We start from the raw sequence: 17,579 nt of genomic DNA, 5'->3' as shown, positions 1-17,579 counted from the left end.
GGTTGCAGGGCCCAGGGGTCCCAGAGCTATTGTCCAATCACTGGTGGCTGTGGCTAGTTCCTAACACAGTTGGTTGCAGGGTCTGGGCTGTCCTGAAGCTTGTATTGGCCTGCTAGTGGGCAAGGCCAGGGCCCAGCCAGTGTGAGGGCAGGGTCTGGCCTGCTGGTGGAATGGCCAGTTCCACAGGCTGCAGGGCTGTGGTTGTATTGCGGCTCATGTCCACCCCTTGGTGGATAACAGTGGTCCTGAGACTAGAGAAGGCTCACCAGAGGCTGTTGCAAGGGCCCAGGGATTTCTGGGGCTGCCCCCTGTGTCCCAGCATCTCTGGGTGGAGGGCCCTAGGGGCCCCATATCTAATGTCTGTGTGCTAGTTTGTAGGGCTGTGTCCTGAGCCCTCTGGTAGGCAGAGCCATGTCTGGGGAGCTCTCGGCTCAGGGAGTTTTAAGGCAGCCCTTCTGCTAATGGGTAGAGCTGTCTCTGCTCAGTTAGCTGCTTGGCCTGAGGCATCCCAGCACTGGTACCTAGTCTGTTGGGCCAGGGTAGGGCTGCGTCCCGAGGCTAATAAGGTAGAGGGAGGATTAAAAAGTGGCACTTGCCAGCACCAGTGTGTCCATGAGGTAGAATGAGCTCCCCAGAATGGCCGCCTCCCATGTCTGTGTTCACAGGGTGAGCTGCGAGATCACTCCAAGATCAGCAGGTAGGTCTGACCAAGGCTTCTTTCAAACTGCTGCTTCTGCTCTGGGACCAGGAGTGTAAGATTTCATGTGCACCCTTTAAGAGTGAAGTCTCTATTTCCTCCAGCCCTCTGGCACTCCTGAAAGTAGGCACTGCTGGCCTTCAAAGCCAAATGCTCTGGGGGCTCATCTTCCCAGTGCAGGACCCCTGGGCTGGGAAATCCAACACAGGGCTCAGACCCCTCACTCTTTTGGAAGAACCTCTGCAATTGTAATTACTCACCACTGTGGGTTGCCCACCTGCGGGTATGGGACTTGACTAAATCACAACTCCGCCCCTCTTACCCATCTCATTGTGGTACCTTCTTTATATCTTTAGTTGTAGAAGGTCTTTTCTGGTAGGTTCCAAACTTTTTCATCAATGGTTGTTCTGCAAATAGTTGTAATTTTGGTATGCCTGTGAGAGGAGGTGAGCTTAGGGTCTTTCTACTGTACCATCTTGGCCAATCTCCAGAGGCAGTACACTCTTCGACATCAATCTTAGAAATATTATTTTTAATATATCTCTATTTCCGGGCTTCTGGAGTATCCAGGGTTGTTCCTTTGACTCTAACATCTCCTCTTTCATTTCTAGTTTATTTATTTTCTTCTTTGATTAGGAGTTTTATTATTATTTTTTTTATTGGGGTATAGTTGTTTTACAATGTTGTTAGTTTCTACTGTACAGCGAGTAGAGTTCCCTGTGCCATACAGCAGGTTCCTATTAGTTATCTATTTTATACATAGTAGTTTATATATGTCAATCCCAATCTCCCAATTCATCCCACCACCACTCCCCTCTTTCCCCTCTTGGTGTCCATACATTTGTTCTCTACATCTATCTCTATTTCTGTCTTGCAAACTGGTTCATCTGTGCCATTTTTCTAGATTCCACATATATACATTAATATACGATAGTTGTTTTTCTCTTTCTGACTTAACTTCTAATTTATTTGAGTCCTCTCTTTTTTCCTTGGTAAGTCTAGCTACAGGTTTACCTATTTTGTTTATCTTTTAAAAGTGGCTTTAAGTTTTACTGACCTTTTCTATTGTCTTTTTATAGTTTCTATTTCATTTATTTCCACTCTGATCTTTGTTGTTTCCTTCCTCTACTAACTTTTGGGCTTAGTTTGTTCTTCTTTATCTAGTTCCTAGTGTAAAGTTAGGTTATTTATTTGAAATTTTTTTCTTAATGTTATTTGAACTTTTTTCCTTAATGTAGGTACCTCTATGATCTTCTGTCTTAAAACAGCTTTTGCTGCATCCCATAAGTTTTAGTATGTTACATTTTCATTTGCTTCAAGGCATTTTCTGATTCTTCTTTTGATTTCTTCTTTGACCCATTGTTCAGTAACATGTTATTTAATCCTCACATATTTGTGAATTTTCCAGTTTTCTTCTTCTGATTCCTAATTTCATACCATTGTGGTTGGAAAGGATGTGTGATATGATTTCAATCTTAATAAATTTAAGACTTGTTTTGTGGCCTAACATATATCCTGGGGAGTGTTCCAGAATATATTTTCCTCAAGTGTACATGAGACATTTACAAAAACCAGTCATGTACTAGGGTTAAGGCTAAGAAGACTTAAAAATTAAGTATTATGTATGTAGACTATAATCTCTAACTACGATGCAATTAAGTTAGAACTTAAAAAGTTAAATAAACTCCTACTTTGCTAAATAATTCATGGGTTAAAGAAGTCCTAATGGAAGTTTAAAAAATACCCAGAACTTAAGGATAATAAAAACAATACATAGCAAAGCATGTGGGATACATATAGCATAATAAGTTAGAACATGAACAAAAAAAACCCTCAAAGTAGAGAGAATAATAATGATGAAAATAATGAAGTAGGAAACAAAAATACAGTAGAAAAAATTATCAAAGGCACAAATTAGTTCTTTGAAAAATCTTGAAACTCTTTATGGGAGTCTTTAGTTAACTGAGGTCTACCTTGTACTAGAGTTTGGTCCTATCTTTCGGATAACAACAAACAAGCAAACTATTTTCTTTCAAGGAGGGCTTCCAGTCTTTCATCTGTGCATGAATTTGTCAGTCATCACTGTCTTTGGGGTTTCTTTTTATTTTGTTCTTTTAAAAATTGTAGAACATTGAACTGAGCAACAGGCAGTGATCTGTAATGCTGGGACCCTGGTTTTTAAGTGGTTTAGGACCCTTCATTTGACTGCTTACTCAATAGAAGCAAGTTTGGGTTTATTAAAAAGATGCAAATTTTAAAGATACTTATGGGTATATTTCTAATTGTAATGTTCAATTAGATGAAGGAATAGAAATCAAGATGGAATGGTCACTAATCATATACACTAATTAACGTCTCATGACTTCTGGTTGTTCCCAAACAAATCTGTCCTCAAAAGATGAAGAGGTGAGGTACATGTGTATATCTTAAACCACTAAGGATATCTAGAGTAGCCTCAGAACTACAGTGATTCTAAAAAAGATGTGATTCTTAAATGTTTTAATCAATGCCTGTGTTAGTGGAATAAATTTCATGTCTGAGACTGGACAGTAAAATATTCTACTATATTTGCTTTTTAAAAAAATTAGTATTATGAACAGTTCTGTGTTCAGTAGTCATTTTGAAGTACCAAATCAATCAGTAATTTTGCAAATGCTGTGTTTATTCCCTTGGCTGGCACAGTAGTCTCACAAAGCACAGATAAATTTGAAAAAGGCTTTTAAGAGCCTTTATTGTTTATAGATAATAAGTTAATATAAGCATATGGATTGTCACTTAAAAGAGATGCTTGGAATGAAACTCTTCATGGATAAGAGACTTTCATTTTAGTTATTCACAACTGGTTATGGGTTACATTACCGTTCATTCTAAACTATGGTTGCACAATCTCAAATACTTGTTTTTTTGGTGACTACAGAACTATTTATGTTGGTTCACTAAAAGTAAATATGTTGATGGTTGGAGAGACTAGCTATGTGTTCAAAAGCAAGCCATTTCTCTACTACTTGCTGGAAGAATATCCAACAGAGAAGAAAGATGAGAGACTGGAATAGTGTTTATGAGAAGATATTGATTAGACAGTAGAAATTCCTGAGTACCTATCAGCAGGATGAAAATTACAGGAAAGAGAGGAGACAAGATGGTGGAGTAGAAGGATGGGAGCTCACCTCTTTTTACGGAAACACCAAAATTACAAGTAACCGCTGAACAACCACTGACAAAAAAACACTGCAACCTACCTAAAAAGTTATCCTACATCCAAAGACAAAGAAGGATACACAACTAGATTGTAGGTGGGACGTAACTGAGATAAAATCCAATCCCATATATGCCAGGTGTAAAATAATTATGCCACAGAAGTTCTCCTACAGGAGTGAAAGTTCTGAGTCCCACCTCAGGCCTCCCCAGCCTGGGGGTCTGGCAATGGAAGGAGGAGGCCCCAGAAAATGTGGCTTTGAAGGCCAGCAGGGTTTGACCACAGGGATTCCACAGGACTGGGGGAAACAGAAACTCCACTCTTGGAGGGCGCACACAGGGTCTTGTGCATGTCAGGACTCAGGGAAAAAGTGATGACCTTATGAGAGACTGGGGCAGACTTACCTGCTAGTATTATATTGGAGAATCTCCTGCAGAGGCAGGGGGCGGCTGACTCACTGCAGGTACAAGGACACTGGCGGTGGTAGTCTGGGGTGTACTCATTGCCGCGAGCCCTCTTGGAGGCCTCCATTTTCTCACCAAGACCTGGCCCCAACCAACAGTCTGTAGTTCCAATGCTGGGATGTCTCAGGCCAAACAACCAACAGGGCAGGAAAACAGACCCACACATCAGCAGACAGGTGCTTAAAGTCTTCCTGAATAAACAGGTAGCTGATAAACACACCCCCTGACATGGTCCATCTAGAAGGAATCAATAACAGAATAACTGAGGAAGAAGAATGGATAAGTGAGCTGGAAGACAGAATGGTGGAAATCACTGCTACAGAACAGAATAAAGAAAATAAGAATGAAAAGAAATGAGGACAGTCTAAGAGACCTCTGGGACAACATTAAATGCACCAACATTCACATTATAGGGGTCCCAGAAGGAGAAGAGGGAAAGAAAGGGCCTGAGAAAATACTTGAAGAGATAATAGCTGACAACTTCCCTAACATGGGACAGGAAACAGTCACCCAAGCCTAGGACGTGCAGAGAGTCCCAGGCAGGATAAACCCAAGGATGAACACACTGAGACACATAGTAATAAAACTGACAAAAATTGAAGACAAAGAGAAAATATTAAAAGCAACAAGGGAAAAAGCAACGGAAAACATACACGGGAACTCCCACAAGGTTATCAGCTGATTTCTGCAGAAACTCTGCAGGCCAGAAGGAGTGGCACCATATGTTTAAAGTGATGAAAGGGAAGAACCTACAACCAAGAATACTCTAACCAGCAAAGCTCGCATTCAGATTAGATAGAGAAATCAAAAGCTTTACAGAGAAGCAAAAGCTAAGAGAATTCAGCACCACCAGACCAGCTTTGTAACCAATGCTAAAGGAAATTCTCTAGGTGGAAGAGAAAAGGCCAAAACTAGAAACAAGAAAATTCCTAGTGGGAAAGCTCACTGGTAAAGGCAAACATACATTAAAGGTAGGAAATCATCTGCACACAAATACGGTATCAAAACCAGCAACTGTGAGAAGAGGAGAGCACAAAACAGGATATTGGATATCCATTTGAAATTAAAAGACCAGCAACTTAAAACAATCTTGTTTATATATAGATGGCTATATCAAAACCTCATGGTAACTGCCAACCGAAAATCTACAATACATACAGACACAAAAAGGAAAAAGGAATCCAAACAAAACCCTGAAGTTAGTCATCAAATCACAAGAGGACAAAAGAAGAAGGGAAGAAAAAATACCTACAAAAACAAATCCAAAACAATTTAAAAAATGGCAGTAAGAACATACGTACTGTACAGGGTTCAAGATGGCGGAGTAGAAGGATGTGCTCTCACTCCCTCTTGCAAGAGCACCGGAATCACAACTAACTGCTGAACAATCATTGATAGGAAGACACTGGAACTCACCAAAACAGATACCCCACATCCAAAGACAAAGGGGAAGCCACAATGAGACTGTAGGAGGGGCGCAATCACAATAAAATCAAATCCCATAACTGCTGGGTGGGTGACTCACAAACTGGAGAACACTTATACCACAGAAGTCCACCCACTGGAGTGAAGGTCCTGAGTCCCAGGTCATGCTTCCCAACCTGGGTGTCCTGCAACGGGAGGAGGAATTGCTAGAGAATCAGACTTTGAAGTCTAGCGGGATTTGATTGCAGGACTTCGACAGGACTGTGGGAAACAAAGCCACTCTTGGAGGGCACACACAAAGCAGTGTGTGCATAGGGACCCAGGGGAAGCAGCAGTGACCCCACAAGAGACTGAACCAGACCTACCTGGTAGTGTTGGAGGGTGTCCTGCAGAGGCGAGGGGTGGCTGTGTCTCACCATAAGGACAGGGACACTGGCAGCAGAAGTTCTTGAAGTACTCCTTGGCATGAGCACTCCCAGATTCCACCATTAGTCCCACCAAAGATCTGGGTAGTCTTCAGTGCTTGGTCACCTCAGGCCAAACAACCAGGAAGGACGGAAGCCAGTCCCACCCATCAGCAGACAAGCGGATTAAAGTTTTACTGAACTCTGCCCACCAGAGCAACAGCCAGCTCTACCCACCGCCAGTCCCACCCATCAGCAGACAAGCGGATTAAAGTTTTACTGAACTCTGCCCACCAGAGCAGCAGCCAGCTCTACCCACCACCAGTCCCTCCCATCAGGAAGCTTGCACAAGCCTCTTAGATAGCCTCATCCACCAGAGGGCAGACAGCAGAAGCAAGACGAACTACAATTCTGCAGCCTCGGGAAGGAAAACCATATTCACAGAAAGATAGACAAAAAGAAAAGGCAGAGGGCTATGTAACTAGATAAAGGAACAAGATAAAACCCCAGAAAAACAACTAAATAAAGTGGAGATAGGCAACCTTCCAGAAAAAGAATTCAGAATAATGATAGTGAAGATGATCCAGAACCTCGGAAGAAGAATGGAGGCAAAGATCAAGAAGATGCAAGAAATGCTTAACAAAGACCTAGAAGAATTAAAGAACAAACAAACAGAGATGAACAATACAATAACTAAAATGAAAAACACACTAGAAGGAATCAATAGCAGAATAACTGAGGCAGAAGAACGGATAAATGACCTGGAAGACACAATGGTGGAATTCACTGCTGTGGAACAGAATAAAGAAAAAAGAATGAAAAGAAATGAAGACAGCCTAAGAGACCTCTGGGACAATATTAAATGCACCAAAATTTGCATTATAGGGGTCCCAGAAGGAGAAGATAGAGAGAAAGGACCAGAGAAAATATTTGAAGAGATTATAGTAGAAAACTTCCCTAATATGGGAAAGGAAATAGCCACCCAAGTCCAGGAAGCACAGAGAGTCCCATACAGGATAAGCCCAAGGAGAAACACGCCAAGACACATAGTAATCAAATGGCAAAAGTAAAAGACAAAGAAAAAAATTATTGAAAGCAGCAAGGGAAAAATGACAAATAACATACAAGGGAACTCCCATAAGGTTAACAGCTGATTTCTCAGCAGAAACTCTACAAGCCAGAAGGGAGTGGCAGAATCCAACAACACATTAAAAGCACCATACACCATGATCAAGTGGGATTTATCCCAGGGATGCAAGGATTCTTCAATATATGCAAATCAATCAATGTGATACACCATTTTAACAAACTGAAGAATAAAAACCATATGATCATCTCAATAGATGCAGAAAAAGCTTTTGATAAAATTCAACACCCATTTATAATAAAAACTCTCCAGAAAGTGGGCATAGAGGGACCCTACCTCAACATAATAAAGGCCATATATGACAAACCCACAGCAAACATCATTCTCAATGGTGAAAAACTGAAACCATTTCCTCTAAGATCAGGAACAAGACAAGGATGTCCACTCTCACCACTGTTATTCAGCATAGTTTTGGAAGTCCTAGCCACATCAATCAGAGAAGAAAAATAAATAAAAGGAATACAAATTGGAAAAGAAGAAGTAAAACTGTCATTCTTTGCAGATGACAAGATACTATACATAGAAAATCCTAAAGATGCCACCAGAAAACTACTGGAGCTAACCAGTGAATTTGGTAAAGTTGCAGGATACAAAATTAATGCACAGAAACCTTGAATCCTATACACTAATGATGAAAGATCAGAAAGTGAAATTAAGGAAACAATCCCATTCACCATTGCAACAAAAATAATAAAATACCTAGGAATAAACCCTCCTAAGGAGGTAGAAGACCTGTACTCAGGAAACTGTAAGACACTGATGAAAGAAATCAGAAATGACACAAACAGATGGAGAGATACACTATGTTCTTGGATTGGAAGAATCAATATTGTGAAAATGACTATACTACCCAAAGCAGTCTACAAATTCAATGCAATCCCGATCAAATTAGCAATGACATTTTTTACAGAACTAGAAGAAAAAAATCTTAAAATTTGTATGGAGACACAAAAGACCCCGAATAGCCAAAGTAGTCTTGAGGGAAAAGAATGGAGATGGAGAAATCAGACTCCCTGACTTCAGACTCTACTACAAAGCTACAGTAATCAAGACAATATGGTACTGTCACAATAACAGAAATACATATTAATGGAACAGGATAGAAAGCCCAGAGATAAACCCACGCACCTATGGTCAACTAATCTATGACAAAGGAGGCAAGGATATACAATGGAGAAAAGACAGTCTGGGAAAACTGGACAGCTACATGTAAAAGAATGAAATTAGAACACTCCCTAACACCACACACAAAAATAAACTCAAAATGGAATAGAGACCTAAATGCAACTGGACACTATAAAACTCTTAGAGGAAAATATATGAAGAACACTCTTTGACATAAGTCACATCAAGATTGTTTTTGATCCACCTCCTGGAGTAATGGAAATAAAAACAACATTAAACAAATGGGGCCTAATGAAATGTAAAAGCTTTTGCAAAGCAAAAGAAACTACAAACAGGACGAAAAGACAACCCTCAGAATGGGAGAAAATATTTGCCAATGAATCAATGGACAAAGGATTAATCTCCAAAATATATAAACAGCTCATGCAGCTCAATATTAAAAAAACAAACAACCTGATCGAAAAATGGGTAGAAGACCTGAATAGACATTTCTCCAAAGAAGACATACAGATGGCCGAGAAGCACATGAAAAGCTGCTCAACATCACTAATTATTAGAGAAATGCAAATCAAAACTACAATGAGGTATCACCTCACACCAGTTAGAATGGGCATCATCAGAAAATCTACAAACAACAAATGGTGGAGAGGGTGTGGAGAAAAGGGAACCCTCTTGCACTGTTGGTGGGAATGTAAATTGATACAGCTACTGTGGAGAACAGTATGGAGGTTGCTTACAAAACTAAAAATAGAACTACCATATGACCCAGCAATCCCACTACTGGGCATATACCCAGAGAAAACCATAATTCAAAAAGACACATGCACCCCAATGTTCATTGCAGCACTATTTACAATAGCCACGTCATGGAAGGAACCTAAATGCCCATCGACAGACGAATGGACAAAGAAGATGTGGTATATATATACAATGGAATATTACTCCACCATAAAAAGGAATGAAATTGGGTCATTTGTAGAGACGTGGATGAATCTAGAGACTGTCATACAGAATGAAGTAAGTCAGAAAGAGAAAAACAAATATTATATATTAACGCATATATGTGGAATCTAGAAAAATGGTACAGATGAACCAGTTTGCAGGGCAGAAACTGAGACACAGATGTAGAGAACAAACGTATGGACACCAAGGGGGAAAAGTGGTGGGGGGTGGTGGTGTGATGAATTGGGAGATTGGGATTGACATGTATACACTGATGTGTGTATAAAATGGATGACTAAAAAGAACCTGTTGTATAAAGAAATAAAATTGAAAAAAAAACACACGTATATCAATGATTACCTTAAATGTAGATTAGATGCTCCACCCAAAAGACACAGATTGACTGAATGGATACAAAAACAAAACCCATATATATGCTGTCTACAAGAGACCTTCTTCAGATCTAGGGACACATACAGACTGAGAGTAAGAGGATACAAAAATGTATTCCACGCAAATGCAGCTCAAAAGAAAGCTGGAGGGCTTCCCTGGTGGCGCAGTGGTTGAGAGTCTGCCTGCTGATGCAGGGGATATGGGCTCGTGACCCGGTCTGGGAAGATCCCACATGCTGCAGAGCTGCTAGGCCTGTGAGCCATGAACGTTGAGCCTGTGCATCCGGAGCCTGTTGCTCTGCAACGGGAGAGGCCACAACAGTGAGAGGCCCGTGTACTGCAAAAAAAAAAAAAAAAGCTGGAGTAGCAGTACTTATATCACACAAAATAGACTTTAAGATAAAGATTGTTACAGGAGACAAAGAAGGACACTACATAATGATGAAAGGATCAATGCAAGAAAAAGATATAGCAACTGTAAATATATATGCACCCAACATAGGAGCACCTCAATTTATAAGGCAAATACTAACAGCCATAAAAAGGGAAATCAACAATAATACTGGGAGACTTTCACACCCCACTTTCATCAATCGACAGATTATCCACGCAGAAAATCAATAAGGAAAATACAGGTTTAAATGACACATTAGATCAGATGCACTTAATTGATATTTATAGAGCATTCCATCCAAAAGCAGCAGAGTACACATTCTTCTCAAGTGCACATGGAACACTCTCCAGGATTGAGCACATGCTGGGCCAGAAAACGAGCCTTGGTAAATTCAAGAAAATTGAAATCATATCAAGCATCTTCTCTGACCACAACACTATGAGATTAGAAATCAACTACAAGAAAAAAAATACTGTGAAAACCACAAATATGTGGAAACTAAACAATATGCTACTAAACAACCAGTGGATCACTGAAGAAATCAGAGGAAATCAAAAAATACCTAGAGAAATGAAAATGAAAACATGATGATCCAAAACCTATGGGACACAGCAAAAGCACTTCTAAGAGGGAAGTTTATAGTGATACAAGAAAAAATCTCATATAAACAACTTAGTCTTACACCTAAAGCAACTAGAGAAAGAAAAACAAAACCCAAGGTGAGTAGAAGGAAAGGAATCATAAAGATCAAAGCAGAAATAAATGAAATAGAGAGGAAGAAAACGACAGAAAAGATCAATGAAACTAAAAGCTGTTTTTTTGAAAAGATAAAGTTGAAAAACTTTAGCTAGACTCATCAAGAAAAAGAGGGACAGAGCTCAAATCAATAAAATTAGTAATGAAAAAGTTATAGTGGGCACCTCAGAAATACAAAGGATCATAAGAGATTACTACAAGCAGCTATGTGTCAATAAAATAGACAACCTAGAAGAAATGGACAAACTCTTAGAAATGTACAACCTCCCAAAACTAGACCAGAAAGAAACAGAAAATATGAACAGACCAATCCAAAGTACTGAAATTGAAACTGTGATTTAAAAACTCCCAACAAACAGAAGTCCAGGACCAGATAGCTTCACAGGCGAATTCTACCAAACATTTAGAGAAGAGTTAAAATCTATGCTTCTGAAACTATTCCAAAAAAATCGCAGTGAAAGGAACACTCCCAAGTTCATTCTACGAGGCCATCATCACCCTGATACCAAAACCAGATAAAGTTATCACAAAAAATAGAAAATTACAGGCCAATATCACTGATGAACATAGAGGCAAAAATCCTCAACAAAATACTAGCAAATCAAATCAAACAATACACTAAAAGGATCATACACCATGATCAAATGTACACCATGATTTATTCCAGGGATGCAAGAATTCTTCAATATATGCAAATCAATCAGTGTAATACAGCACATCAACAAACTGAATAAAAACCATATGATCATCTCTATAGATGCAGAAAAAGCTTTTGACAAAATTCAACACCCATTTATGATAAAAACTCTCCAGAAAGTGGGCATAGAGGGAACATACCTCAACATAATAAAGGCCATATTTGACCAACCTACAGCTAACATCATGCTCAACGGTGAAAAGCTGAAAGCATTTCCTCTAAGATCAGGAACAGGACAAGGATGCCCACTCTTGCCACTATTAGTCAACATAATTTTGGAAATCCTAGCCATGGCATTCAGAGAAGAAAAATAAATAAAAGGAATCCAAATTGGAAAAGAAGTAAAACTGTCACTGTTTGCAGATGACATAATATTATACATAGAAAATCTAAAGATGCTACCAGGAAACTACAAGAGCTCATCAATGAAATGGGTAAAGTTGCAGGATACAAAATTAATACACAGAAATTGCTTGCATTCCTATACACTAACAATGAAAGATCAGAAAGAGAAATTAAAAAACAATCCATTTACCATAGCATCAAAAAGAATAAAATACCTAGGAATAACCTACCTAAGGAGGCAATAGACCTGCACTCTAAAAACTATAAGATGCTGATAAAAGAAATCAAAGATAACACAAACAGATGGAAAGATGTACCATGTTCTTGGATTGGAACAATCAATACTGTCAAAATGACTGTACTACCCAAGGCAATCTACAGATTCAATGCAATCCCTATCAAATGACCAATGGTATTTTTCACAGAACTAGAACAAAAAATCTTAAAATTTGAGTGGAGACACAAAAGACCCCAAATAGCCAAAGCGATCTTGAGAAAGAAAAATGGAGCTGGAGGAATCAGGTTCCCTGACTTCAGACTGTACTACAAAGCTACAGTTCAAAACAGTACGGTAGTGGCACAAAAAGAAATATAGATCCATGGAACAGGATAAAAAGCCCAAAAATAAACCCACAAACCTATGGTCAATTAATATATGATAAAGGTGGCAAGAATGTACAATGGAGAAAGGACATTCTCTTCAATAAATGGTGCTGGGAAAACTGGACAGCTACATGCAAAAAAAATGAAATTAGAATATTCTTTAACACCATACACAAAAATAAACTCAAAATGGATTAAAGACCTAAATATAAGACTCGAGACTATAAAACTCTTAGAGGAAAACATAGGCAGAACACTCTTTTACATAAATCACTGCAATAGCTTTTTTGATCTGTCTCCTAGAGTAATGGAAATAAACACAAACAAATGGAACCTAGTTAAACTCAAAAGCTTTGCACAGCAAAGGAAACCGTAAACAAAATGAAAAGACAACCCATAGAATGGGAGAAAATATTTGCAAATGATGTGGCCAACAAGGGGTTAATCTCCCAAAATTTCAAACAGCTCATGTAGCTCAATATCAAAAAACAAACAACCCAATCAAAAAATGGGCAGAAGGGGCTTCCCTGGTGGCACAGTGGTTGAGAGTCCGCCCGCCGATGCAGGGGACACGGGTTTGTGCCCTGGTCCGGGAAGATCCCACATGCTGCAGAGCGGCTGGGCCCAGTGAGCCATGGCCGCTGAGCCTGCACGTCTGGAGCCTGTGCTCCGCAACGGGAGAGGCCACAACAGTGAGAGGCCCGCGTACTGCAAAAAAAAAAAAAAAAAAAAAAAAAAAAAAAAAGGGCAGAAGACCTAAATAGACATTTCTCCAAACAAGACATACAGATGGCCAAGAGGCACATGAAAAGATGCTTAACATTGCGAATTATTAGAGAAATGTAAGTCAAAACTACACTGAGATATCACCTTCCACCAGTCAGAATGGCCATCATCAAAAAATCTAGAAACAATAAATGCTGGAGAGGGTGTGGAGAAAAGGGAACCCTCCTACAACGTTGGTGGGAATGTAAATTGATACAGCCACTATGGAGAACAGTATTGAGGCTCCTTAAAAAACTAAAAATAGAGCTGCCATGTGATCCGGCAATCCCACTCCTGGGCATAAATCTGGAGAAAAACATGGTTCGAAGGGATACATGCCCCCATTGTTCACTGCAGCACTGTTTACGATAGCCAAGACATGGAAGCAACCTAAATGTTCATTGACAGTTGAATGGATAAAGATGTGGTACATATATACAATGGAATATTACTCAGCCATTAAAAAGAATGAAATAATGCCATTTGCAGCAACATGAATGGACCTGGAGACTATCATATTAAGTGAAGTAAGTGAGACAGAGAAAGAGAAATGTCATATATCGCTTATATTGGAATCTAAAAAAAAATGATACAAATGAACTTATTTACAAAACAAAAACAGACTAACAGACAGAGTACAAACTTATGGTCACCAGGGACGAAGGGTGGGGGGAGGGATAGATTGGGAGTTTAGGACTGACATGTCCACATTGCTATATTTAAAATAGATAACCAACAAGGACCTACTGTAATGCACAGGGAACTTTGCTCAAGTCTGTAAGAACCTAAATGGGAAAAGAATTTGATAAATAATAGATACATGTATATGTATAACTGAATCACTTTGCTGTACACCTGACACTAACACATTGTTAATCAACTATAACTCCAATATAAAATAAAAATTAAAAAAAATATTTTAAGCCCCAAAGCATTGAATAAATTCTGAGATGTGATTTGTGAGGAAAAAAAAAAAAAGGAAGAAAATTACAGGTCAGAGTGGTGGAGAAAATAGTACAGATGTTAAAAATATCAAAGTTTACATTTTTCATAAGTCACAAATCTATAGTATTTTTGGATTCTAAGGGCACTGCTGGCTAAGATTAATGAAGGTCACACTTAAATAGTTCACAGATTGGTCTGTTAACATCCAGAAGGACTAAAGTAATTTTCTTTGGTCTTGAAAATACCAGCCAATAACCTCTCTCATTAGACTGACCCTTCTGGATTCTAATGAAAGCTTATTTAACTGTCATTTGTAGGATTCAGCCACAAGCCTGTCAAATGTTGAGAGAGCATCCTGTTCTATATTTTTCTACTACTTGATTTAGCACAGACTATTTGATCCATTTCAAGGGCAACCCAAATAAGAGAAAGGCTGAGGTGCTCTTAAATTAATACTTGTTTAAAGATGGAGATATGGACTTGTTAGTAATACTGACCCATGTAAAATATTAAAAAATAGATTCCTGAGGAAAGTCAGGTGCTCTTCTTTATTCAGTGGGTGTGTAAGCAAACGTCTGGCACAGAGGTTGACTCTAATCTGGACGCTGTGGATGACGAGCAGCAGGTAAAGGAACAGCTGCCCAAGTGTGCCAGTGATTAGTCTGTGTTGCCAGATCACCTCCACTGCTCTTCATTTATGATTACTTCTTTTTGGCTGGAGGATATGCTGCCAAGCTGGCACCTCCTTCTCCCAAATGCCTTCTTTCTGCCAGTTTACAGGGGAGTGTTTTGGAGAAAAACTGCCAACACTTCCTTTCCTATCTTACAGATTAAATAAATTACATCTGCTTAACACACACAGCCTCTGTTGGCCCAGGGAACCAGACAAGCTGTTTGGACAGTGACCTCAACTGATATTTTGTGTTCTAGAAATGTATTCAGTTGAGGAGGGGATATCACGAATGGCATGAAAACCTTGCTCTTTCTTGGGTTGCAACCTTGAGCCCAAGTACTGGCTCCACCACCACTTACTAGCTGTGTGATCCTGAGCAAGTCATCGAACATTCTTTGTATCTCAGTTTTCTTCTCTGTAACCTGCACAATAATCTTACTTGAGGTAAATATTGAAAGACCTCTACTTCCTTATTTAATCAAATACTAGTCAAAATCCCATTGTAATTTTCCTTTTTCTCAAAGGGTGGGGGAATAATACTTGTCAAATTGATCTTGAAGTTTCTCCAGGAAAGGAAAAATACAAGAAGAACCAAGAAATGCTTGAAAATGAATGGGGGAGACATGCCCTACCCAGTCAAAATAACTAAATGTGGTACTGTGGGAAGGTACATAAATCAATGAAAGAGAGAACAAAGACAAATTTATATGTTGCATATACTAGAGCTATTTAAAATTAATAGTGACAGGGCATATTGTTCAATAAATGGGATGGGACAGCTAAATGTCCATTTGGGAAAAAAAGCTACAAGGTTTGATATTTTATTCTAGGCTTTAGTGATTTCCTCCTTTATGAGCTTGGATCCCCAACTCAAGGGCTTCTTTCATCTAAAATAATGCATTATTACATTAAAGGCTTAAGAATTATCCACTCAGAGCAGGACTTCCCTGGTGGCTCAGTGGTTAAGAATCCGCCTGCCAATGCAGAGGACACAGGTTTGTTTCCACATGCTGTGGAGCAACTAAGCCCATGCACCACAACTACGGAGCCTGCACTCTAGAGCCCGTGAGCCACAACTACTGAGCCCGCATGCCACAACTACTAAGCCCACACGCCTAGAGCCCATGCTCCGCAACAAACAAGATAAGCCACCACAATGAGAAGCCCCCACTTGCCGTAACTAGAGGAAGCCTGCGTGCAGCAACAAAGACCCAACACAGCCATAAATAAATAAATAAATAAATTAATTAATTAATTAAAAAAAGAATTATCTACTTAGGTGACAGATGAAGGCATGAGAGTGGACAAGATCACTGAAGAAGAGTATCAAGGGGTCTGTGGTTGGAATATTGGGGCATACCTACATTTAGGATGGGGATGGAAGAAGTGGACCAAAGGTGGCCTGTGTCAATGACCAACTTATTTTTTTAAGGTCACAGAACCCAAGGGAGGAAAGGTTTTAAACAAAGGTAGCTCGGTCGATGCTCTGTGGTGACCTAGATGGGTGGGATGCAGGGGGAGGGAGGTCCAAGAGGGAGGGAATATATGTATACATACAGCTCATTCGCCTCGGTGTACAGCAGGAACTAACACAACATTGTAAAGCAATTATACTCCAATAAAAAATTAATTAAAAAAATGAAGGTTGAGGAAGGTCATATGAAAAGAGGTTAAGATGATTGAAGGCTGGAAGGAACATTATGGGTTAGACACGTAGGACATGACCAGCTTTCCTCAAGAAAGAATTTTCCTAGTAGTAAGATTAAACCAGAATCAGTGAGGTGACAGCAGGCACACACTAAACAAAGGATTCTTTCCATATATGGAAAGAGGTGGAACTCCAGCTTAATGGGGAAATAACTGGGGAAGAATTTCCAGAGGCAACTGAACTGATTTTTTTGAACCTGCTACTAAGTAAGCTATAATACTCTATGTGCTAGACACTGAGCGGTATGTCACCAATTTCCAGAGCAAAGCTGCAAGGTCAATGTTGTTTTCACTTTACAGGTGAGGATTTGTAAGCCAGCATACAAACAACACGTACTAACTAGTTTGGGCTAGTTACTTAAGCAGTCTAAGGCAGTTTTATTAAAGGAGGATAATGCTACCTACAGCTTGACACTGTTCTGAAGATTAAATTATATATCTATGTATATACAAACATAACATACACATCTATGCATGTACACACGTGTACAAACACAAACAGAGGTGTGTAGAATAGCACTTTGCAGGAACTTAATACATATTCCTGGTACCATACTTGAGAAAAACAGCAATGCGTAAGGTATAGTCATGGTGGCATAACTGAATTTAACTGCAGGCTTTCTTTTATGTGTACCCAGCTTTATTTTGAACAACCACCTTTAACGTACAGGTTTCTCCTCTTCTTTTGTTAGGTATTGGATGTGAGTAGAGAAGGCAAAGAAGAAGTATTCTACGGGCCTACACTTCCTTTTGCTTCCAATGGAATAGCGGCATGCTTCCTCCCAGCTCCGTATTTCACATGCCCTAACCTTCAAACTCTTCAAGTGCCTCATCACAGGATTGGCACCATCTGAAAAGCCAGTGCTCTCTTAACAACCATCATGAACATGAGGAGGAAAAAG

At 39.5% G+C, this 17,579-nt stretch overlaps 1 protein-coding gene across 2 annotated transcripts in view; it reads left to right on the top strand.

Annotated features, from left to right (window-relative positions):
* Positions 1 to 17,579, top strand: part of KLHL32 (kelch like family member 32) — a 224,330-nt gene extending 206,751 nt beyond the window's left edge. For both annotated transcript variants that reach the window (XM_060114789.1, XM_060114788.1), the window contains one exon: positions 17,370 to 17,579. In XM_060114789.1, the coding sequence (XP_059970772.1) occupies positions 17,370 to 17,531 (162 nt within the window). In that variant the 3' untranslated portion in view covers positions 17,532 to 17,579. The remainder of the gene's footprint in view (positions 1 to 17,369) is intronic.

The sequence above is a fragment of the Mesoplodon densirostris genome, chromosome 12, assembly GCF_025265405.1.
Source record: "Mesoplodon densirostris isolate mMesDen1 chromosome 12, mMesDen1 primary haplotype, whole genome shotgun sequence".
NCBI classification, from domain to species: Eukaryota; Metazoa; Chordata; class Mammalia; order Artiodactyla; family Ziphiidae; genus Mesoplodon; species Mesoplodon densirostris.
Note: the sequence above shows the minus strand (reverse complement) of the source record. Positions and strands in the feature narration are given on the sequence as shown.